General features: G+C 44.6%; 1 protein-coding gene across 1 annotated transcript in view; it reads right to left on the reverse strand.

Annotated features, from left to right (window-relative positions):
• fat1a (FAT atypical cadherin 1a) overlaps window positions 1-25,343 on the reverse strand; it is a 75,439-nt gene that overhangs the window by 9,180 nt on the left and 40,916 nt on the right. Inside the window, exons 8-22 of the mRNA XM_054603607.1 lie at window positions 19,130-19,405; window positions 18,621-18,831; window positions 13,962-18,035; window positions 13,146-13,342; window positions 12,899-13,052; window positions 11,344-11,577; window positions 7,227-7,613; window positions 5,443-5,657; window positions 3,986-4,123; window positions 3,640-3,783; window positions 2,342-2,539; window positions 1,004-1,600; window positions 615-837; window positions 345-476; window positions 51-205 (exon numbers count right to left, since the gene is read on the reverse strand). Coding sequence (XP_054459582.1) covers window positions 51-205; window positions 345-476; window positions 615-837; window positions 1,004-1,600; window positions 2,342-2,539; window positions 3,640-3,783; window positions 3,986-4,123; window positions 5,443-5,657; window positions 7,227-7,613; window positions 11,344-11,577; window positions 12,899-13,052; window positions 13,146-13,342; window positions 13,962-18,035; window positions 18,621-18,831; window positions 19,130-19,405 — 7,335 coding nt within the window. The remainder of the gene's footprint in view (window positions 1-50; window positions 206-344; window positions 477-614; window positions 838-1,003; window positions 1,601-2,341; window positions 2,540-3,639; window positions 3,784-3,985; window positions 4,124-5,442; window positions 5,658-7,226; window positions 7,614-11,343; window positions 11,578-12,898; window positions 13,053-13,145; window positions 13,343-13,961; window positions 18,036-18,620; window positions 18,832-19,129; window positions 19,406-25,343) is intronic.

The raw sequence follows: 25,343 nt of genomic DNA on the forward strand, positions 1-25,343 counted from the left end.
ACACACACACACACACACACACACACACACACACACACACACACACACACGAGGATGCTGTAGTCGGTTCCTTTGGCGTACATGACGGTGGCGTGGCTGGAGAAGGTCCTCAGACGCAGAGACAGTTTCATCAGCTCCTTGTTCTCGTTCTCCATCAGGCGGTATTTCACATAACCGCTGCCGCTGAACGTCAGCGAGTGGCCGTCTGACATGAAATAAGAAGAGGTGGGATGAAGATACAGCATCACATTAACATGATTTTCACCATAGCTACAAGTATATATCGTGAAAAAACAGAGTAAAAACATGTGGGGACACGGATCAATAGGTGGGGGTTGTCTTACCGGAGCATTTGCCCTTTTTGCCCTCTGGACACACACAACTGTACACGGTCTCTCTGGGATCCGCCACACACTCCAGACCCTCGGGACATGGGTTGTTCTCACACAGGTTGTTCAACACGGGACATCTGCCACCTAAACGCCAACACACGTCCTCTTTAGAACGGGAGTTTCTAACAGATGGTAAAATGTGGATCTGTGTGTGTGTGTGTGTGTGTGTGTGTGTGTGTGTGTGTGTGTGTGTGTGTGTGTGAGGGTGTGAGGTCAGCCTACCTTCACACTGGCAGGTCGCGGTCCTCAGGTGCCGCGGGGTAACGAAGCTGAGGCGGGCCGTGCTGTACGTGGACATGGCGGTCTTGTCCAGCGTGATGACCTCGTCGCAGAAGCTCAACGGGCAGTCCAGACCCGCGCACAGCTTCTGCACCACCCGCACGATGCGCACCCCCGTCATCTCCTCGATCACGGCTGCAGACGAGTTCAGCTTGTGGAAGACGACCTGGGGGACAATCGAAACGTGAACGTCAGCTTTTTCTCTTTCTTTGTCTTTGGGGTTTCGGGCTGTCGGTCGAACAAAAAAAGGTGATTCATGGACTAAATAATTAATCGATCAACGTTTGGTACCATCAGCGTGAAACATAAAATGTAAGCATGGCTGCTCTTACCTCCTGAGATTGGTAAGGACTGCCCGCTCTCTCCAGAGCCAACAGAACGTCCAGATCTCCTTGCTCTGAAGGATGCAGGCTCACCAGCTGGACTTCACTCCTCCGGACGCCAGCGATGTTTCTCAGTGCCCGCTGGAAGTTGCGCCAGTAGTCCCCAATAAACTCTTCGGGGGCGATGCTCGCAAAGCGCACCGCGATAGAGTTGTCCAGAGCCTGGCGAGTGGCCTGCCTCACGTGCACGGTGACGTCGGCCGCCGTGGTGAAGCGCCCGTCGGTCACCGTCACGTTGAGAGGGTAGTGGCCCACGTCGAGAGGCCGCAGGGCGATCACTTTCCCGTCAGAGGCGGAGACGGAAAACAGGACGCCGCTCTCGTCCGAGGACGCGGAGGATGGAGGGGCGAGGCTGTAGGTCAGGGTGTCGTAGATGTCTTGGTCGGTGGCGTGGATCTTGCCCAGGACTCCCCCGGGGTATTCGTCGCCAGCGGTGATCACGAAGATGTCCAGCGGGAGTATGGCGGGAGGGTAGACGCTCTCCTCGATGATGCGCACGCTGATGAAGGCGGCGGAGAAGAGCTGAGGTTTGCCGCTGTCCGACACCTGAACATGAGAGAGGAGGCACATGTGTGAGGAAAATAATGTCTCAGCTTTTTTTTTGCTTTTTTTTTTCTCCAAACAGCAGAGGGCAATCAAGCTCTTTCAGTGATATCCATAAGTTGGCGGCATCTACAGGCTGAAGGTGAACTGGATATAAAAGCCAAAAACATCTAAAAGATAAGGAGCGTTTTAACATTCACTCTTGCACACGGATTGTCATCAGCTCTGCACGGAGAAAAAACAAACAACTATGACTCATATCTGAGTGTGCATCTCGTGTAACAAGACATCACACTAACATTTCATTTCCCATCTGCCCACTTGTTTTTTTTCTCTCTCCCTGTTCGTTCCTCTTAAGGTGACACATCAACAACACCAGGCAGCACACGTGATCATGCCAACTGAAATGTCTTTGATTTATGATTCTCCCGTGAGATGAACTCTGATGCAGCAGCTTTTATTGCATGCCTACTCCAATTCAGCATCTTACAGGAAGCGGTTTGCGTGTGTGGGGGGGGGTATTTAGCTTTATTTATAATACATTTAAAAGGTTTTGAGATGTAGGGATGAACATTGGCTAACTGGGGGGGGGAAAGCAGGGGATAGCGATGAGTGAACATGACAGAGGAAAAGTACAGTAAGGGAAAAGAGAGGGGAAGACAAATAGATCAGGTTTGCCGTGGCTTGACGGTTAAATCAATACAACCTCTCAACTGTGGGTTCCTCCTCTGCGCCGTGACTCACCTGCGCTTGAAGTAGGTAGTGTTCTATACTTTTCCTGTTCAGCGCCCCCACGGCCACTAGAGCTCCCTGCTGATTGATGTGGAAAGCGCCGCCCTCGTTCCCGTCCACGATGGCGAAGGTGAAAGGTGGGCCGTTGTGGGACGCGTCCCGATCCGTTACGGTGAGCTGGAGGACACTTGTGCCTTTTGGCCGATTCTCCTGTGGGATACGAGAGGGGGAGTGTTTAGTGTTCGTGGTGAGAGGAGGTGCTCTTCAGCTCTATAGTGTTTGACGATTGTAAGTTAAGATGTACACCCACAGGAACACTGCTGATTGGAGAGAAAACGTAACGGTGACTGTCCGTAATGTATTTCAGATGTCAAATAACCACCACGCAACATGTTATTTGATCCATTGCTGATATAAAAATACTCATTAGAACCATTTTGAAGTCTTCTTCTACCCGTATCAACTCTGGTATTTGTCAGTGGTGCTTGTCTCACAGCTGGTCCACGATGTTTTGGCAAGGCTTCCAATGAGACCCAGTAAAAGGCATTTTCTTAAGTGTTCTGACTCTAGATGACTCAACATCCACTTTTATTATCAAGTGTTAAAGGAAACATCTGTGGATAATCCTGGTGGTGTATCGTGTGTGCCCTGTGTTTCTTCCTTGTTCCGCTCTAGTGTGATTTTGTGCTTCACTTTGATCAAAGATCCATAGTCGGTAAAATAAAGCCAGCCAGAGACAAAACAATGTTTCACTCTGAAGGGTTTCAAGCTGTGTTCAGATGTGTGCGGTGCCTGCTGACGGTATTTTTTTAAATTGCTTTTTTTTTTTGTTGTTGACAGTTTTATAAACAGACAGGTAAATTGGAAACGCATTATCTTACTTCCTACCTTTGAAAATCATGATTTCTTTTTTCAAAATGGAATAGAGATGCACCTTCTGATTCTCACACATCTTCCCTTTACAGTATCCACTCCTCTCCTGCCTAACAGCCTTTCCTTTCAATCCCTTATCTGAATTATTTGACTTAAGAAGCAGCCTCTCTCTTTTAGTACCCCCCCCCCCCCCCCCCTCCTTACCTCTGTTGCTCCAGCCTGCTCCTTTCCTCTTGACATTCTAGCAGCACAGCCTCCCATTATTCCATCCCGTTAATCCCCCTCTCTCTCTCTCTCTCTCTCTCTGTGTCCACTGCAATCCCCCCTCTGCACCTCCCTCTCTCTCTCTCTCTCGTTCCTCTTTCCATCTCCCTCATTCTCATCCTCTCCATCTCTAATCAGCCGTCCACACTGACCCCCCCCCCCCCCTTTCTCACCTGGATGATGAGGCTGTAGTTGGCCTGGGAGAAAAGCGGCGGGTTGTCATTGACGTCCGAAATGTCTATGTTGATCATGGCGCTGCTGGAGAGAGGGGGCGACCCGTTGTCTGAGGCCACCACCATCAGAGTGTACCCTGAAGTCTGAGAAAGAGAAGGAAAAAGTAAGGATACGAAAGTCGACGCTGTTTTTGTAAGCAATAATGTAGCTGAGATCAGTAAACAAGCCTCCTTATTTGGCCTGACATGACTCTGATTGGATTCTGCATAGAGTGCAATTAGCCCCTCAGTGGATTAAACTCGATGTGTACAGTCAGCGTTGTATCTGCTGTTTTTTTTCTCTTACCCGCTCTCTGTCCAGCTGTCTAGCGACTTTAAGCTCTCCTCTGAGCGGATCGATGGTGAAGGGGCTGCCTTGGTTACCGTCCACGATGGAGTAGCGCACGTGATCGAAAGAAGGCCCGTCGAGATCCTCCGCCACCACCTTTGGATCGATCAAACAATCAAACCAACGATCAATCAACAGTCCTCGGATGTGGCCTTACATGGCAATTGAACGCCCATTGTTGCTTGTTATGTTAAAATATGCGTTTAAATGCCATTAAAAAACAATTATTTATCTGATCAATGGGCTCCTGCGTGAACACACAATGACTGCCACATCTAGAATAAATCTGCCTACATCCCAGGGGTGATTTATACATTTGTGTTTGTTGGTGCTCTTTAGTGCTTTAAAAGGGGGTGGGGCTCAGTTGGAAAAAATGTGATGTCAAGCAAGATGGATTTTTTGTTTCTTCTTGTCCCAGTTTCTCGATTACCTCAGATTTTCTGTTATTATATGATTGTAAACTGAATACCTATTGGTTTTGGGCTGTTGGTCGAACAAAAGAAGACATCTGGACCCTCTTCTTATTATTATTATTTTCCCTTATTTTCTTGAAAATATTATTATATTATTTTAGAAGCGACTAATCTTTTATCAATCGTCTGATTAACCGATGATGAAAATAATCATTAGTTGCATCCCCACGATCACATCATCATTAGGATGCATCCCATTTTCTGTCTCCTGTGCACCCTCCTCCAATACACACACAGGTACACGCACACACACACACACACACACACACACACACACACACACACACACACACACACACACACAGTGCTAAAACCCAGCCACCGTCACATATTGACAGGGATCCCCAGGGAAATCAATAGACAGTGAGGAAGGATGAGACAATGGCAGCTAATAAAATCTAATTTTGAGATTGACAATTTATATTCAGGTACATTAGACACACAGATAAATGGCCATGAGCAGAGGTTTTTTATGAGAGGAGGGAGAGGAGGTGGACAGAAATAGATGGAGGGAAAAATGTAACATGCAAAAGGTAGAGAACGCCTTATCTCGGAGAGAGGCTTAATGAGTCGAATGCCTTTCAATTAAACAGTTTGAGCATGTGTGTCAGATAATGCATGAGAACAGGGGTGCAGCGAGCATGAAGAACATTGGTCCTGATTTAGCCGTGCCACCAGATGGTGATTTGCCACATGTGCAGATATGTGATAGCGTATGCAGTGAGTAATGGACAGAGAGGACAGAGAGAGAGGCGGAGAGAGAGTAAATTAACGACTGAGTGAGGAGGGGAAAGGTCTGACACATCTAGCTGGAGGAAAAGTTAAGAGAGAGAGAGAGAGAGAGAGAGGGGTATAGATGTCTCTCACCCTGCTTGCAGCTTTAATTAAAGGGTTACTGCCCAACAACAAGCATCTATTGTAGAGCATGTTTATTTTTCTCACCGCCATCACAGTCTTCCCCAGCTCCGTGTCCTCGCTGATGACGGCCGTGTAGATGTCCTGGCTGAAGACGGGTCGGTTGTCATTGACATCAGTCAGGTTGATGTTCACGGTGGCCATGTCGCTGAGCGGCGGAGAGCCACCATCTGTAGCCTCCACGGTGATGTAGTATTCATGGGAGGCCTCGTAGTCCAACGGCTCGATCACAAAGATGTCACCTGACGGAGGTTAAAAAGAGACACAGCGGAGAGTCAGAGAGGTGCGGAGAGCTGCTGTCAAGTCATGAACTCAAACTACCAATAGCTTATATTCAGGTAAAGAAAACAAAACACCGATGATTCCACAATACATCAAAAACATCATTTCATTTAATGACAAACATTGTGCTTCTTTATTCTTATGTGTTGTATTCGAAGCATTTTTCTGCAGAGGGATAATCTACTAGTGAGTCATTCCTTCCCCAAATGCAATTAAGCATGATGCCATGATAATGTTAGGACAGGAATGCAGACTGTTTAGACTCCACAGCGATTACACGGCCCGGGCCACGAGGCTCTTGATGTTTAACTGCCTGTGCCCTGTGCACTCTTTGTAGTGAACAAAATAATCAGTATTCTGTGAAGCCTTAAAGCCAAACAAACCTGATAAACATACGTTCTTCCTCGCAAAAATCTTCAAAAAGAAGGTTTTTGCATAGTTTACATCAATGTTCGGCAGTTAGCAGTCTTCTTCTACATTGCCTATGCTGGAACATAGTAATGATGTGTTCACACCAAACCGTAATTTATACAAATGTCCGTCTGTTTACGTATAAGAGTCAATCGCGTATTAAAATATTTAAACTCCTCCTGTCTTCACTGACGTCCTGACATTGTTTAATCAGAAACGGAGGAAAAAATATTTGATCTGTCTGTGGTCACCTGGAGCTCTACTATTTTACCTCTTATGTACAGAGACTGTGTGTTTAAATAACGTGTACAAACCATAGACTATCTTTGGTATCAACAGTAACATTGCAGCCATATCTATTCCTGTGATGATGTTATTTCGAGTGTTTATGGAACAGCAACAATGTTACCATAGCCCAGCACTGATGGATCCAAACCCCCATCAGGAAACAAGCATTTTAAAAAAACAGGGTCAACATGTACAGTAGCAGTCAAAGGTTTGGACACGCCTTCTCATTCAACTACTTTGAAGAATCTAAAATATAAAACATATTCTGGTTTGTTGAGCATTTGTTTGTTTACCACATAATTCCATATGTGTTCCTTCATAGTTTGGATGACAATGTAGAAAAACTTAAATTTTTGACTGGTACTGTAGTTATTTGGCAGGCTTTTTATTCCTTATTGCAATTAAATCCGAGTTTATTTTAGGGCCATACGCTGGAGTAAACCAGACGCAGTGTTCCAACTTGCATGGCACAGTAGATACACTTTGGTAAAATTGACATTTAAGCTCTAACTCAGCATAATGGATCGCTACAGACACCAAGCCTGCAACAATGTGTTTCCACGTGTGCGCAAACAATATGAACAAAACAGAAACCAACTTGTAAAACGCCGCTCCACAGCACTACGAGAGGTCAAAAACTGCAAAGGGTACCTTTAATCCCTGTGGTGACCGTAAACATGTAATTCAATCAAGTAATTGTATCACATTTACAATTCAATATCCCATTCAATTGGATTGGAAGTATTTGTTACACCACTACTAAGGAGAAAGCTAAGAGCAGCTGAGCTAAATGTATAAAAGAAAATCCATCTTAAAACGCTTCCGCATACCTGTACGTGGCTCCACGCTGAACATGCCGTGCTCGTTCCCGCTGATGATGCTGTAGGAGATCTCTCCGCTGGCCTCCGTGTCCCGGCTGGCCGCCTGCACCCTGAGCAGCTGTGTGCCCGCCGCCACGTTCTCGGACACGGTGGCCGTGTACTCGCGGTGCTCAAACACTGGCGGGTTGTCGTTGATGTCCAGCACGGAGATCACCACCTGGCACATGGAGGAGAGCCGCGGGGAGCCCTGGTCACTGGCCCGGGCCTTCAGCTCGTACGTCGACTGCGTCTCGCGGTCCAGGGCGCGTTCCAGGCTAATTACACCGCTGTGCTCATCAATGGAGAAGAATCCATCGGCGGTATTGACCAGCGAGTAGAGGATGTCGCTGTTAAGACCTGGGATGACAGAAAAGGTAAACAAAAATAAGTTATTTTGCAATAACAATCTTATTTTCGTTCTTTTTACATACCGTTCCTGTCTGTTAAGGTGTAATGCCTCTTAGTTTACAACCTGTCACTGTACCCACATCTCAGCAATTTAACTGCTGACTGAAATGCTATCTTCGCCCATAAGATAAATAGCCACATCAACAGAAATACTCCTTTAAGTACAGGGCGTATCAAGCATATTGATTCGTCTATTGATGTATTGATTCTCGAATGAATACATTCTCGAAAATCGTCGCCCTCTACTCTCGTTCCGACACATCCATCTTTCACAAAGGCCTCTGATAAACAGGAGCAGTAAACGTCTTATCCACGGCGTCCTCATAACTCATGTCCTCCCACTAGCAAGACGCTCCCAGCAATGAGACAGAGACGGATCACGATAATAATCATAATGCCTTTCTGCAGGTGGCCCCCATTTGGAATACGCTATTATATTCCAATTTATCAGGTAAGTGCCCATGTCCTCCGTGGATCTCATTATGATGCTGGAGAGACCACCACGGGGAGCCCGGCTTATATAGTTTCCCATCACTTCTCTCTGGTCTGATCATCCTTGAGACAATTGCTTTATGGTAGTTAAGTGAATTGTGCTGAATCTCTATTGGCTATCTCGCCTCATGCAGGTATGTTTATCATTGTTTGCTTGTCTCAGAACTTGGCTGGAATGTTAATATCGCAAGTAGACAAACAAATAAGTGATAAACGAGAAAATAATCAGCAGATTAATGACAAATAATTCGTAGCTGCAGCCTCATATTAAAGGGGAACACGGGCTGAATTAAGAATTCCATTTTTGTTGTTTCCATAGCGAGGAAAGTTCAATCAATATTTATGACCATGAGCGACTTTTTCTTAAAGCCAGAAACCACAAAAGTCCCAAACGTGTCATTAATTATATTGTCTGGAGTTGTTACAAAATTAGCAATGAATGGGCGACAGTTTGTGTGGACCCAGAGAATATTTGCTTTTTTATTTTTGTACCCAAATGAGATTAATCAAATTGCAGGGTTCTCATTTTAGTGACGGAAAATTTACCCAAATACCCAAAATTCTCACAGACACTGTCTTATAGATGATGCGGACCCATCGAGACACTATCATCCAAAAAATGATGATGTTATATTGACATTTTTGCACAGCCCTAATAATAGCCCTAATAAATTAACTATAGCATTCATCCCAATCCATTGTCTATAGAGCAGTTCCACACTAGTTTTTGGATTTGGGAGAGAGTTGTTCATGTTAACTTTTTTGACTGTCTTAGACCGTAGGAATAACATGTGTGAACTCTGAAAATGGGTGTAGTTCCTCTTGAAAGACAATGTTGTACAGCAAAGTATAAATGTAAATCTCTGTAATATTGCCAAACGCAATCATTCCAAATACACACTAATCTTAAAAATCAACAACGACAGATTTCATTTTTAAGGACAGCTGGCACTTTGAGACATCTTTCTCCACAGTGTTGGAGGCAAGATTGTCAATAACATGTATGAATCTGGTGCAGCACCGCGAAGGCAAAGCAAAACATTTTCAAATTCCTCCAGAATGGAAGGACATGAGAAATTGAATGAAGGAAATAACAACAGCCAAGGCAGTGCAGAGAGACACACTCTGATCCAGGCAGAGCGATAAAGGATAAGGCAGAATCAGAGAAGGAATGTGTACTCGCATAACTTTAGCATATCAGATCACGGCCACCAGTCTGGATCTGTTTGTCAGTCTGGTTCATAGCCATTCCGTGCTGATAAGTGCTGCCTTTCAGAGATTGTAACAGCCGGCTGAACTGAGGAGCAGCAATGTGGGTTAGTAGCAGCAGCAGCTTCCAGCCACATGGGCAGGTGGATCATTGAGGCAGAGGCACACAGCAGCCAGTGCCAGGAATGAATCCTCGCAGATATATGCACAATCAAATACCGATTGCGCATAATGCAACTCTTTTTCTCTCCGGAGAAAGCTTCACATTTCGTGGTTTGCCTTCTAAGACGGTTGACTGAAGCCTGAGTGAACTGGGTCAAAGCTAAAAAGCCTAATTCTTCTTGTACAGTCTATGTAATGCTTGGGACTTGGGATATAAAATAAAAAAAAAATACCAGACAGACGAAGAACTCTCGATGTGTGTGATAGCCACATGTGAGAGAAATACTAATCAAATCCCGCTCGGCTATCACTCAGTGTAACTCTAGATAATGATTGCCTCTGGCTAGACTGCGGGAAGCACCTTTTTTTTCTCCACCCGCTCCTTCAAGTACCCTTATCCTTGATATTCAAAATGTGAGAAATTGTGTGCCAGTTAAGCCCCAGGGAAGAAATGTCTTAATACCAGCTCTTTCCATTCACTATTTAAGGTTTCCCTCTGAGGGACCCGGTTCTAGCATCCGTTTCGTCCTGTCAAGCTGTCAGTCCGCCCCAAAACGATGGGACTGAAAAGGGGGAAATAGAAAGTGAAGGCGTGGAATGGCTTGTGTTCCACTAAACTAAAAGGTGTAATCTGGAACGGCAGGTCCAGTGGTTTCCTGGATAGAGTCTCAAGGAGCTTGAAATGACTGTTTAACTGCGCCGTGTGAGTCCTCAGTCTTATCCCCATTAGAGCCTCTCAGTGGTCGGCACTGCTCGCTGAAAGGTGAAGACGCCGCAGATAAATATGTGGCCCCGTGGCTTTGGCACCACGCAAATGGAAAATTACAATCAGGCCCTTTTGAGAATTCAGCTTGAGAGAGAGGAATTTCATTAGAGTGTAATGGAGCTTTTAATTTGAAGGGTTGATCATTCATGAAATTCCACATTTGTTATCCCTCCCTCTCGCCATTTAGTGTAATGCAGTCGCACAGAGGAGAGATAATAACCCGTGCAATGTGAGTCAGCATTTAGCCAAGATGCATATGCATGCTGTATACCACGATGCTATGCCCCCTTTTAAAGGTATATATTTGAATATTTGAGGTGCTTTTTTTATTTTAACCTTTAGTAATGCCTTTGATTTGCATTTTAAGCATTATGAGAGCTCTCAACGCATTTATCCAAAACATAGTTTTAATATTAAAAAGTGTTCCATCAGGGCTTAGCAACTGTAACTAGGCACAGCGGGCCTGTCACATTTTTGGATTGGTGCACATGTTGAAGCAGTGTGCATGGGGATGCAGTACTTGTTATAAGGGCTATGATGAGTGGGGCTGTTTTATTTTTTTATTTGGACTTCCCAAAAACAAATTTGCAAAATGAATGAATTGATGAGGTTTTTGACAATGACATATTCGTACATATTTGAGATCCTTTTTTAAAGGTTTATCATTTAAAAAACAAGACAACTTCTCCAGTAACGAGCAACTCACGAAGACATTAACTTCTAATTAAAGATAGTTTAACTATCTAGCTAACTACAGCTGAAAAGTCGTCATTCAAACCAGCAAAATGTATGGCTGCTGGCTAGAAAAAATTAAAATGATTAAATATTTTGAGTGACAAGTCTGCCTTGGTGGTCATTGTAAGCTTAACGATGCTGTGTGAGAAAGGACATCTCGATAGGACTAGCTTCAGTTAATAAGAAAATGGGGCAAAGCCAACATTCTAGTAATGGATTCACTTTCCTTACCGTACATTACATTTCTTTTAAGTTAATGGACTGATTGTTTCTCGAGCGCACACTCATGGAAACGTGACTGAGAACGAAACTCACCAGAATCAACATCGTTGGCCAGCAGCTTTGCCACATATGTGCCCGTCTCCGTGTTCTCGAAGACCGTGATGGTGTAAGGATCCGACGAGAACTGAGGCGGGTTGTCGTTGACGTCCTCCACGGTGATGTGGATGTCAGCCTCGCAGTAGCGCCCTCCTCCGTCCACCGCCCGCACCTTGAACCTGTGCTCCTCCTGCTCCTCCCTGTCTAGAGGCTGCGAAGTCTTCACCTCCCCTGCAGGTAAGACAGAAGGATGTTGAGCAAAATACACAAAACACAACACAAGAACAAGATTTAAAAAACCATAAAAACCCATTCAACTCACAGACAGGCGTATCAGAGGACAAACCATGCATACTCTGAATCACTAGAAACTCCCTTGTCTCCTGTCTACTAACCAAATAAAAAAACATCCAAACAACCGATGGCTTTCAAGAGTGAGAAGAGGGGAATAAATAAATAATTGAAGCACGAAAGCAGGAAGAAAATGGCATCGAGAGTGGGAGGATGAAGGAAACCATCAGAGTTGGCAGCTAAGAGCAGCTTGGAAGTGTCCTGGGATGCGAGGCAGCCAACATTACCACAACCTCTCTGGAAAACTCCAGAGCCTCTTGGCGGTCCTCATCTGCAATAATCCTACTTGTCTGCACTGAAGAAAAAACATAAAATCCCCTCTCCATAACAGTAGCACTGCTGTTGGAAACTGAATATTGAGGGGTTGCCAAAAGACAGCTGGATGGCATTGTTGCCTCTGTGTCAGTCTCTCAGCATGTTAGAAGTTGAATTCTGCCATTACTTAGGGATTCTATGCAGCAGTAGACAGCATGTTGTATGGCTGTTTAAATCTACTGGCTTGGTCTGTTTTGTCCTTGTCATGCATTAACTCTGCATTTATTTTAAAACCACGTTGGCGGTTAATAACTGGCATTGTTTTATTTTTTTTTTCATCCTAGCAGCCAGATGGAATCTCTGATTTAGAGGGTCTCCAAGAAGAAATTATTTTCAGGCGAGAAAGTATAGCTTCCATAAATTTAATTTTAGTGTGCAGCTCCGTGTTTTAGTGCCACTACGGGTCTTTAAGTTGCCCCGCGGGGAAATGTTCTTGGCTCTTTTAAAAATGAATAAGTAAATAACAACTGGGCACAAGAAAAACACCCCTTTTGCCTCCTCTAGTGCTGATAATGATTCCAGCCCATACAGAAATACAAAAAAAAAAATCACCATTCTCAAATCTTGTGTGTAGAATGTGAGACTGCTGTCGTGCTGAACTGCTTTTTTGATTTTGTGGCTCCAAGCCGAGTGTTTCATGAGACATTAACATGAGGATTCCACATACTGCTTCACAATATTCAGAAAAACCTACAATACAGCTGGAATGCAACAAACTCAATGACTGTCGACGAAAAGGCTTTAAGAATTAAAAAAAGGCCGAAAGCATTAATCATATAGAATGTATTACTTTTTCACACTGACCACAAAAAAAGCCCCACAATCAATCATGTTTTTCATCCACATAAGCATTTGTATCCATTCGTGTTAACACACAGATACACACCTGTGTCAGAGTCAATGATGAACAGCTCAGAGCCAACTCCCTGGAGCTCGTAAGAGATTTGGGCGTTTGAGCGGATGTCAGCATCTGTAGCAGAGACCTGCAAGACGAGCCTGCCGGCGGGGGAGTCCTCTGGGACTCTCTCACTGTACAGGGACTGGGGGAAGGAAAATTGGAAGAAGGAAATAAATGAAAGTGAATCCCAGAAAGAAAAAAAGGTGCGGAAAAATGACAAAAAAATGGACTTTACCTTATCGCACACAGGGCTGTTGTCGTTGGCATCCAGCACCTTGACCTCCACGACGGCCTTGGCAGTAAAGATGCCGTCACTGGCTGTAATGTTAAGGAGATAATTGTCCTTCTCTTCACGGTCCAAGGGCTTCCTGACAGAGACCTTCCATTCATTTTGAATGTGCTCGATGGCAAATTGGCCGAGTGGGTCCCCTCCTGTTTGGTGTTAAAAAAAGAAATACTCCACTTCAGAGTGATCAACGACTCAGAGGCAGCAAAGCAGCCGGAGTCATTAAAAAGACACAAGGAGAAGGCTCTGGCCTGAATTTTAAACTGCATTCCATAAAATATCTATCAATAATTACTGAAATCATCTTTTAAGAATGCATCACTGCTTCACAAAACAAATCCCTATTTCTAAATCAAATATTTGTGGAACACAAGCAATCCCACGAACTGAAATTCTGAATGAACGAATGCTGGATTCAGATTCCTCTTAATAATCCCATACTTTGCATAGTTACTCACGCTTGCTAATTAACAGCAGAGGAAGTATTTCCCCTCAGTCTATTTCAAAGCATTATTCAGCTAATTATACATTTCTGTATTATGATGACCTTAATATTTGCCTAGAGCTTTTGGCAGATTAGGCGATAACTCAGTCTCCTAACAGATAATAGAACTGTATCATGTTTCAAAGATGAGATATTATCATCGTATTAAGTGGCATAAACGGATAATCCCCCCCTAAGCTCTGTTTATGAAAAACACAAAGGAGTATCGAGTGAACTCTCTGGGCATACTGATTATGTGTTTCACAAAAATAAACGCCCACCTGTGATGAAGTAGTTCACATGTTTATTGATGTCCTCAGAATCATCATCTGTGGTGCTGAGGATGGCGATCACCCCGCTGGGCGGAGGGTCGTCTTCGCTGACTGTGCCTTTGTAGATCTCGGCAGTGAAGCGGGGCGGGTTGTCGTTCACGTCGGCGACCGTCACCTCCACTCGGGTGCCGTTAACGTGTTGGACTTTGTCGCCTTGGTCTGTGGCCAGGACGGCGATTGTGTATTTGTTGGTCTTCTCGCGGTCGAGCTCTTTCAAGGTGGTCACCCATCCAGTTTCACTATTGACGGCAAACAGCTCGGAGATCTCCGGCGAGTTCTGCTTGGGGTCCAGGCTGTAAACAACATGGCCGTTGGTTCCAGAGTCTTGGTCGGTGGCTTTGACTTGGATCACTTGAGTCCCACTCGGGAGGTTTTCCACAATGACGGCCTCATAAGGGTCCGACTCAAAGACGGGTTCGTTGTCGTTCAGGTCCTTCACTTGGATGTTAACAATCACAGATGTTGCTATCTCGTAGTTCTGATGTTTGGTTTCGGAAAGCAAAGTGAGTTGGTACCATTTTGTCATCTCATGGTCGAGGCTTTTCTGAAGCTTCAAGGCTCCACTGTCTCTGTCCACAACAAAAACCTCATCTTCGTTGCTCTCGGGAGTGTTGCCCTTCACAAGGTTGTAAATTACCAGTTGCTCACTCTCAGCCTGAATCACATCGATCTCTGTGCCAATGGGAAGGTCTTCAGCAATTGTGTAGCGGTAATGTGTCTCGGAGAACTTAGGAATGGCTGTCTCCGGGGCAACAATCCTGATGTAAACCTGTACAACTGAATGTTTGGGTGGATTCCCAGTATCCTTCGCCCTCACAAAGAATGCATAGAGCTTATTTTCAAGTCCAATCAGACTCTCTTTAGTTGTGACGACCCCAGAGGTTGGGTGGATTTCAAAGTTCTCTTCCACGTTTTCAACATCTCCTTCGATCGAGTACTCGATGTCAGCATTGCTTCCCTCATCCATGTCTGAAGCAGCAATTTTAACCACAGAGGTTCCCCTTGTGGCGTCTGATGCAATAGTGGCTATGTAGTTAGCCGCCCTGAATTGTGGAGCATTGTCATTGACGTCTGTGAGAATGACATTGACTACGGAAAAGCCTACTTTTCCACCGCCGTCTTTAGCTATGAGAGAAATAGGAATAACCTTTTCAATGGGATTTTCACGATCAAGGCTCTCAAGAGTTAAAATATCTCCGTCCGCATTGACAGAGAACTTGTCTTTTGCAAAGTCATTGACAATTTGGTATGTTATTTGCCCATAAATGCCTTCGTCGTCATCCGTCGCCTTTGCTTCTGCAACCAAGGTACCAATAGGTGAGTTTTCAACAAGCTCTACCACGTAGTCCACCTGAGAGAAGGTGGGGTTGTGGAAGTTGGCACCAGTAACGGTTACCACGACAAGGGCTGAGCTTCTGAACACACCGTCTGAGACTGATACATTGAGGTTGTAAAGAGGCTGCATATGAGGCCTACGGTGGTTGGAAATGGCAATGGCGCCTGTGCGTTTGTCGATGGAAAAGTTCTGATCGTCATTGCCGGATATTATGGAGAACTCCAACTTATTGGAGTCTGAGCTATCAGCATCGGACGCCTGGACTTGGGTGATGAAGTGTCCACGTGGGGCCAGTTCACTAATAGTAGTCTTATAAGTGTGCTCTGTAAATATTGGTGCATTGTCGTTCAGGTCGGTGACGTCTATTGTCACGATGACATCACTAGATAGGGATGGAACGCCTCCGTCCACAACCCGGACTCTCAACTTGTGCTGCTGGATCTCCTCGTGATCAAGAACTTGGGCTGTAGAGATTATTCCTGTGTCACGGTCAATGGTGAAAATATTTGAATTCTTCCCCTTCTCTTCAACCAGCTGAAAGAATACTTCTTGGTTATTACCGGTATCAGAATCTTTGGCAGCAACTTGCAAAATGGTGGTACCAATGACGGAGGCCTCTGAAATATTGGCATAGTAGGCCTTTGACAGAAACAGAGGGGCGTTGTCATTCACGTCTTCCAGAATGATGTCAACAAACACTTCAGAGTGTGCTCCAGTGAGAGAATCTGTGGCTCTTACATTTAACTTATAAGCCGGATGTGTCTCAAAGTCCAGAGGCTGAATCACATGAATTACACCCGTGTTGAAATCAATAGAGAATTGTTTGAAAGGATCTCCCTCGGAGATGGTGTACACAATACGAGGGCCTTCGGAATCATTGGCCTGTACGTGGAGAACAGGTGTGTGTAGCTGGATGTTTTCAGGGATTTCAATGCTATAAAAAGGCTTCTCAAACACAGGCATTGCTTTGTTCACAACTGTTATTGGAACCTCTACTTCTGCTGAGAGTGCTGTTTCTCCGTTATCCTTTGCCACAACAACGATGACAAAGTCTGTGTTGACTGAATCTTTCTCAAATTTCTTTTTGAGGGAGATTTCACCAGCGGGGGTAATTTGAAAGTGCTCCTGGTGATCCTTTAGTTGATAGTGGATATCTGCATTCTGCCCAATGTCTTTGTCCACTGCTGTGACTTGTCGGATGACCTGGCCTTCCTCTGCATCAATCTGGACCAGGGCGTGATAGGGAAGGTTCACGAACATAGGTTTGTTGTCATTCACATCTTCCACTGTCACGGTTACTAGAACATGAGCCCCATCTTCGGGTTTGTCCTCTTTGGTGACCTCGACAACTATATCGAACGTGTCCTGGGCCTCTCGGTCAAATGGAATCCCAGTGGTGGAGATGACTCCAGATGTGCGGCTGATTTGAAATCTGCTGTCAGGGTTCAAAATTCTGTAGAACAAGGGCTCGTTCACCTGGTTCCCGACGGCAGCAATGACTGCTAGCGTTTTCTTCTCTGAAAGGTTTTCTTGGACGTAGGCTTTGTAGGACTCCCTGGTGAACTTCAGTTTACTCTCCTTGTTTTCCTTCACATGTATCTTTACTGTAGCAACCGCGGCGAATCTACCATCAGAAACCCTCACCTTTATTTCATATCTGCTCCTGAGCTGTGTGACATTCTGAATAGAAATCATGCCTGTGATTGGATCAATTTTAAATTTATCACCAATATTTCCCTCAGAGATGGAGAAGAGAAGCTTGGAGTTAGGCCCAGAATCTGAGTCCGTGGCGTTGACTTTAACGACTTCCACCCCTTTGTACGTTGGCACGACGACGGTTGTCTCGTACAGTTCTTGGCTGAAAACTGGAGGACAGTCGTTAACATCAATGACTTCAATGGTCACGTTGGCCGGCGTCTCTGCAAACAGGCGTGGCATTCCCAGATCATGGACCTGCACTGTGAAGCGGAAAACACTCCTCTGTTCATAATCAAAAGCCGTTGTGATTCTGATGGCTCCGGTACTTGAGTCTATGGCGAAATAGTTATGAGCAAAAGGTTCAACGATTTGGTAGACGAGCATGGCGTTCTGGTCGCCATCAGCATCAGAGGCACGAATGACAAAGGGGGTGTTTTCATGAGTGAGAACAACACTGTTGACGAGGGCCGATTCGCTGATTAACCCTTTGAATTCTCTCTGGATAAATATTGGAGCGTTGTCGTTTTCATCCTTTAGGTGAATCAGAAGAGTTGCGTTGCTGGAAAGTCCCGCCATGTTGGTCGCCTGTATGATGAGCTTGTATTGAGAGGCGGCCTCATAATCTAAAGCTTTCTGGGTCACAACCACTCCTGAGTTAGGGTTTACATCGAATGCGTTGTTGATGTTGCCGCCTTTTATCTGATAGAAATTAGACGACTGGCTGTCGGCTGTGACCAAGCTCACGAAACTTCCCGGATGGACTGATTCACTGACTTCTGCAGAGAACTCTTTTTCTGTGAATCTGGGGGCTGCATTGTCAGAAACTGTTACCACGATGTGTACAGTGGCTGTAGTTGACAGCGGAGGTATTCCACGATCGGATGCCTTTACGGTGAGTTCAAACAGGGTATTGCTGCTGCGATCAAGCTCTTTGGCTACCATTATTGTCCCAAGAACAGGGTCGATGGCAAAGGAGTTTGCAACATTTCCTGTAAGAAAGAGACAACAAAAGGAGAATATATTAATGACCATGATAAGTGCCTGGTGATGCAAAACATAGATGGTATTTATAAGTCCTTGTACAATAACGTGTTGTACAAGGAAGATGGTACAACACAAGATGTCAGAAATGCTAATTTACTTTCCAAGCAAGTCATCCTAATTGGTTTCACTCAAAACAAAGCAAGCTACAACTGAAGTAATCTTGGCTATGTCAAATATGCATATATTCGAACAATAAGCTGAGGGCCATATGGTTCTTGCATGTCTCTAACAACAGCATATTGTGGGAGAAAACCATCGTGGGAAATTCTGATGCGGGATCTACCCATTCCTTGTCTACTGGGAGATCCTCTAGACAAAGTCTTCAATATTCTCCTACTCTTTGTAAAGTATTCCATTCATGATCAAGATCCAGTGGGCAGCAGGGCTCAAGATGACTCATACATTTCTTACGAGCTGATTCCATTTGCATTCATTTACAATGAGAGCTTTCTGCTATGAGAAAAGAAAAAATGGAAAACTAGGAAAACTGCGGATCAACAGAGTGACGCTGCAACTGTGTTTGCATTTACCTGATTCAATGCTGTAGACAATCTCTGCGTTAGAGCCCTTGTCTTTGTCAAGAGCAGTGACCTGGATCACAGCGGCCCCTACGGCTGCGGACTCAAACACGCGTCCAGAGTAAGGAGTGCCGATAAACCAGGGTTCGTTGTCATTGGTGTCATCCACATTGACAATAACGCGCACAAGGTTCCTCTTCACTGGAATGTCCTGGTCTCGAACCTGGAGAAGACCGATTTAGAAGGAGGCAGACATACATGTGAGGGAGGACGAAAAGAAAGAAAAACAGTGAAAGGCGTGAGTCTTAGAAACCCTGAAGGGATAATTCGTTCAGGAATAAAAACATAGTAAAACAGCAAATTGATGTTTTGAAAAGCATAACAACAAACAAGCTAATCTTAATTTCATGGATGTTTCATTTCATCTAATGAAGCAAACAAATAAACTCGATTAAACCACATGTAGGAGCAATCTCACAATTTTATTAAGCTATTGGTCAATGGCTTTCGTTGGCTCTTACCATGACGGTGAGGATGTGCCGATGCATAGTCTCGTGATCCAGTCGCTCAGCGGTGTACAGGGTCCCTGTTCCTGGGTCTAGTCGGAACTTCCTCAGGCTGAAGGGATCAGTGCTGCTCAGGAGGGTGAAGGTCAGTTTGTTCTTCTCGTCTCGGTCCGTGGCGCTGATCTGCATGACCTCGGTCCCTGACGGTTTGTCTTCAGGGACATTCACCTCGTACACCTCCTGAGAGAACTGTGGCCGGTGGTTGTTGGTGTCGATGACGCGGATAAGCACCTAAAGGAGAGAAATGAATTGTCGAGAATATTATATTTTAAAACCAGACGTACATCAGCTCAAAAGTCATGCATCTAAAAATTATTCTAAAGGTTATTTTCTGAGCCTTTTCTATTTTTGTCATTTTGTCATTGTGTACTTTGGTTTTTGAGAATAACTGGATGGTTGAATCAGTCCAAAGAAATCCAGTGTTGCAAGTTACTGTTGTGTATGCATGCATGTATTGGATAGATATAAGTGGTCCCCATGCTAGCATACGTTTCTGTTAGGGTTGCATGTGCAAACACATAAATTACATTCTCCAAAAACCCAATAATAACCAGGAGAAAAGTTTGAGGGTAAATGTGCTTAATGGTTGTAAACAGAATACTGATCAACAAACGATACGTGTTCAGTCCTAATTTACTTTCTCTCCTCCCTCCATCTACACACACACACACACACACACACACACTCACACACTCCTACACACACACACACACACACACACTCGTTCTCCCACGCTCTTCAGTAATAAGCAGCGTATAGAACAGATCGATACATATGATGGCAAAAGCAATATTTTAACTGAATGGCCACTTGATGCTGCTAACAGTGAGAACAGGAAATCAATGGTGAGAAAAAGACAATGCATCTCAATTTACTGCGAGCTACATACAGGAGCAGGTGATTAAATTGAGAATACACGGATGAAAAAACATCGACAGTGAGCTGTCAACTGTGGAAAGTTAGAAGACCAATCCAGTGACATTAACAATAAATAACATATTTAAATGTCATATAAGTTTTAGGAGGGTTAAACATTGTTAGTGTAACTCTGTTGCAGATTCAATACTCTGCTAAAGTTATCACAAAATCTGCTCAAACTCAACTCATGCTTTGGATGGCATAGAAAGTGCAGTCGCTGTGCTTTTTTTTTTTTTTGCAACACACACACACACACACACACACACACACACACACACACACACACACACACACACACACACACACACACACACACACACACACACACACACACACACACACACACACACACACACACACACACACACACAACAAAGAATCCAACATCCCCAAACTGTAAAAATTCCACTGGGAGCATGTTTTATCAACACCAGCCACTCGTCTACTGGACTTCCGACAGAGGATTATGGAGAGCTGCTGGAATGCCATCTCTGCTTCCCAGACCAGCGAGGGGGCTTCTACCGTTGCCAAACATGGGGAACAAAGGGATCAGCCCAGATTAGACACCTGCATACCAAACACCAGGGGGTGATGTGCCGTAAGGAACCGGGCAAAGCCGAGCCGTTTTGGTGCAGGAACAGTGAAGCTCTGACCTCGTCGACGGCTCACTCGCTCAGCAGGATTTGTCAGATCTCTGGTCGACGCAACTGCCCACTTTTGTTCTTTGGTCATAATACCGTTGGTTGAAGCGCCGTGAGTCCATATCAGAGACAAATATAGACTCAATCCGACAGCACTGATAACACTGACAATCTGCTGTGTGCTGTGATGTTGGCAATGCTGCTGAAGCTCACAGATGTCATCTTGCAGGGGGAGCGTTGGGGCTGCATGCTGTCTGACGGTGCTGTAAAGTCACGTCACGTGTCCTGAGCGGCCCATGTCACGCTGCTAATCAGGGTGCGTAATGTTAAATAAATACATTTTTCTAATGAGGAATTAACCCTGGAAATAAAGCATATGAAATCGGGCCTCTAGTGTATGTTGCACCCTCAGCTATCTCATTCCAAGCGCGTCTCCTCCTCATGTCAAGCCAGACATCACATAGCAGCAGATCCGCCGTGTGTCTCACAATCCACCTTTTACACACACATCGCGCTTTCACCCACACACAAACACAGGCACATAAAATGCGCACGTCCAAAGAAGCCGTCCAATGTGTCTCAATCTGGCCGGCGTCAGATAACAGGTTTTGTGAATAGTGAGGAAGGTGGCGAGTGCTGATAGTGCTGTCAAGAAGCAGAAAGGAATGGAACCTGGTCAGTGGTATCCACATACAGCCACAATGTACTATTTCAGTACTGTTTAGCGAGCACACAAAAGGCTATTCAGCCTCCATATGCACACAAAAACTCGCCTTTCCTTTTTGAAAAGGAGGCTCGACAACACTTCAGAGGAACTTTGGCCCCCTGAACATCACAAAGCAGCATGATACGGGCTGACTGCAGCAGAAATGCTGCCGTGGAAGAAAAAAAAACTCTGTAGTCTTTGTATATGGCTTCCTCTGGGAACGCTGGAGAGGAACGAGATTGAGACTGAGACGCAGACGTGACAGACGGAGATACTACCGGAAAAAAACTGTGAGCTGCGAGGACGAGATGAGAGTATGAAAGAGAAGTGACGGTGGAAAAAAACAAAAGACAGCTTAGGGAAATGGTCAAATTTAGAAAAGTTGTGGGGAAATTAAAGAAATAAGACACGTGCTTGAAGATGGTGGCTTAAAATGAAATGCAAACACAATGGTCAGCTTTTGATTCTGACTGAAGGCAAAACAACGTATAAGTATGAGTGAACAAGGTGAACCCTTCCAGCGAGACATAAAGAGAGTCTTTGTAACGCGGACTGAGATAACATGAGAAACAGGAGACCAGGAACAGATTGTGAGCAGAACAGCTTGAGGTACTTCTGCATGGCTAAGGGAGGATGTCGTATAGCTGGAGGTGGGGGGAGGGGAGGGGAGGCCCGGGCTGCGTGCCGAGCCTGCCTCCGTTGGCCCCGCTCCTGGCTATGAGGTGCCCGGGCTAGAATGCGGCACCCCTTGTCTACATCAGCTGATCCTTCAGAGACGCCTTCACAGCGCTACAATGGTCCAATGGAAAAGAACATAACAGAGAGGCAGACTGTTTCTCTCAGACCTCCCACAGACCGCGAGCGTAATAGTGATAATCACCACCGGAGACCCAGGCGCGGTGGACTTCAAATTATTTTCAATTATTTTCTAAAATAGACATAAAACAAATAAAACAAAAGTCTGCTTAAGAGATCACAAAGGAAACGGAGCCTTCTGAATAAGCAAACCGCTTTTTGTGTTTCTGTATCCAGAAAAAAAGGACACATGGGGCCTTTTCACTGCGCTCATTGTCCTCCTGTGCCATGCGTAGGAGAGGAAGCCCCCCTGCCAGGTGGCAGGTTCTGGGCAAAGGCAGGGCACTGGCACCGAGCACTCCAACATGTTCCCAAAACAGGATTAACACAGCCCACTACCCACACAGGGTCCAGTGCTCTTGTTTGATTTTTTTATTCTACCCAAACAGAGTAATCATCATCATGCCAGGTCAATATATATGTGGAGCATTTTGAAAAAAAATGGAGAAGGGCGAAAAATCTGAAAGAAAGACAAAGAGGGATACAAGGAGAGAGAGAGAAAGAGAGAGAGAGAGAGAGAACGGAAGCGCAGAGAGAGAAAAAAAAACATTCCGAGGAGAGAGAAAATAGGCCAGCCCGTCTGGCAGCACAGCTTCCACATGACTTTGATTTGAGGAATAGATAAGTCCAACTTTGAGCTTTTCACGAGGTGCGCTGCATGTGCGTGATCGGGTAGATCTAATTTGCGGTGAGACTCTGAATGACTTGTTTAAAAGACAAACATGCTGTCGACAAATTCAATTTCAACTCGCTTTTGAAACGATCTCTTATTGGATTCATTTTATTTTGCAAACACAGTGATAAAAAAAATGTGATAAAAGATAGATGTTCTATTATAAGATTTTTTCCATTGCTTTGCCTGCAATCAGAAAGTAAATAAATACATATCAGTGTGGTTTGTCACATATTATTTAAAACCAGAGCCCTGCTGGTTGGACACAGTTACGATAAACATGAACGTCCCAGCAAGAGGTGCATTTTTACTTTCTGTTAAACCTCCTTGCAGGCAGAGCAAATACCGTCAATGCCGAACAATGTTATCGGATAAACAAGTTAGTAGCCAAAACACTCAGATGGCTTTCCTGAAACATGAAGCACTCAGTACGGTGAATCCTCCGAACATTCAAGGTTCTCCCACAAATATGTGCAAGTCAAGCGACTGGCACTGAATGTGATACAACAAATATGAAGGGGGAGAGACCACTACATAAGACATATGGTTCTTTCTCACCTCATTTTTTAAGGCATAAATACCAACACAAGTTCAGGGTTTTTCACAACACTTTTTTGTTGGGGGTGGTCTCTTATAATACTGTATGCTTTTTTTTTCGGCATCTATTTGGCTCTCAGCATATCGCAGTCAACTGGCCTAAATCACATCACAAGTGTGGTTTTTGGAGCATACAAATTCAGTAAATCCGTTCCCTCTAAGGAAAACAGCTGGCCCACAGCGGTCAGCTGGCTCTGCAGGACGGAGGCTACGTTCACTCTGCTGGCCTTGCAGCGTTGGCTCTTTGTGGGGCAGCGGCAGCTACTACTGCACGGAGGAGCCAGGAGTGGACGGATGAATGGCTTTAATGAAACAGGTTTCATCCAAAAATATCTGGATGTCAAGGGCTTCTTTTAACTACATCTTTATACAAGATCTAGAGTGACATAAAAGCTGTAAGAATTCCAATAATGAGGTTGCATTGCAAAAAAGAAATCTGACCTGTATCTGACTTGGGAGCACAAATGCAAGCCGCCCAAATCAGAATTAAAAAGTAACGGTTCTTCACACTCTTAAGACAAAATTTGGATTTGGGCCACTCTTACGTTCTAGCGCTCGTGCAAAAAGAGTCCATAAGACACAGATCTGCTAATACATTCAAAAATATGCACGTTTGAAATGTGCAGACGGTGCAAAAAACAGGGCAGGATAAGCCTCATCTGATACGCTTCATCTGATACACAGTAGTGATTATTATTCTTTGACCCATTTCTTGCCTGAAACTGATGGTTCAATGGAGCTGATGGCTTGTAGAGACCTGATCACCAATCAGCGCTTACAGTCAAACTTGCCATCACAAAAGGACAATGTCGGGGTAGTGGGTTAAGTATGATACGATAGTTTTGGAGAGAGATTACTATCTTCAGGATATTGATAAGATTATGACCAATACCATGATTATTTTGATCAATAATGAGATCACAATTCTGTATTTATTCTAGGAACTAAATATTCTTATTGCACATTACCGTTTAAAGTCACAGAGCACTGCTTTCACTTCCCAGGTTTTGCTACATCAGTGTTATTTATATATCATTTCATTGCTCTTCATGAATATCAGCAGATTTATTTACTGCCTAATATCAGAAAAGGTCCCAAGAATCGTGTATTGGTCGGGCTCTACTGAGATTTAGACCTTCTGAATATGTTAACCTTTGAATGTGATTAATTGGACTTAAAATGTGCCATGTTGGTGAGAGGCTTTTAAGTAAGTGTCTGTTGTAAGGGCTTTTCTAAGAAAGTGCTTTATGAGTAGAGGGAATCATGGCGGAGAAAAAGAGGTACTCTGCGGCTGTTTTTTGAGGTTCTGAACTAAACCAAAGGACGAGCTGCCTCCTCGGATGAGCTGCAAAATGCCAGTAAAGGCGGCGCTTCATCCAAGGCTCAGTGGAGCACAGCAGCCAGATGATGAAAGGCTGTATTCATACGGAGTGACAACAAATAGATTCTTTTCCAGCTACAGTTCTCTGAAGCCCCCCTCTTTTGAGGACAAAGGACAAAACATTTTGAATGCCACTATCCCATATGACCCGAACTACCACGTAAAAAACCTTCAAAATCTCATGGACAAGGCATGACCATCCGAACAAAAAAAAACCAGAGACAACTCGCATGCCTAAAAGCTTTTATCGTGGTGTTTCAGCCCTCGGTATCAGCTGGGGAGCAAAGTATATGCAGGGAGGATTAAATTAGCATATTAATGTATGAAAATGCAAGTATGCAACTGCTTTGAAAGTATTTTGGAAGCAACTTTTAGTTTCATCTTTCATCAAAAACAGT

This window comes from Anoplopoma fimbria, chromosome 9, assembly GCF_027596085.1.
Source record: "Anoplopoma fimbria isolate UVic2021 breed Golden Eagle Sablefish chromosome 9, Afim_UVic_2022, whole genome shotgun sequence".
NCBI classification, from domain to species: Eukaryota; Metazoa; Chordata; class Actinopteri; order Perciformes; family Anoplopomatidae; genus Anoplopoma; species Anoplopoma fimbria.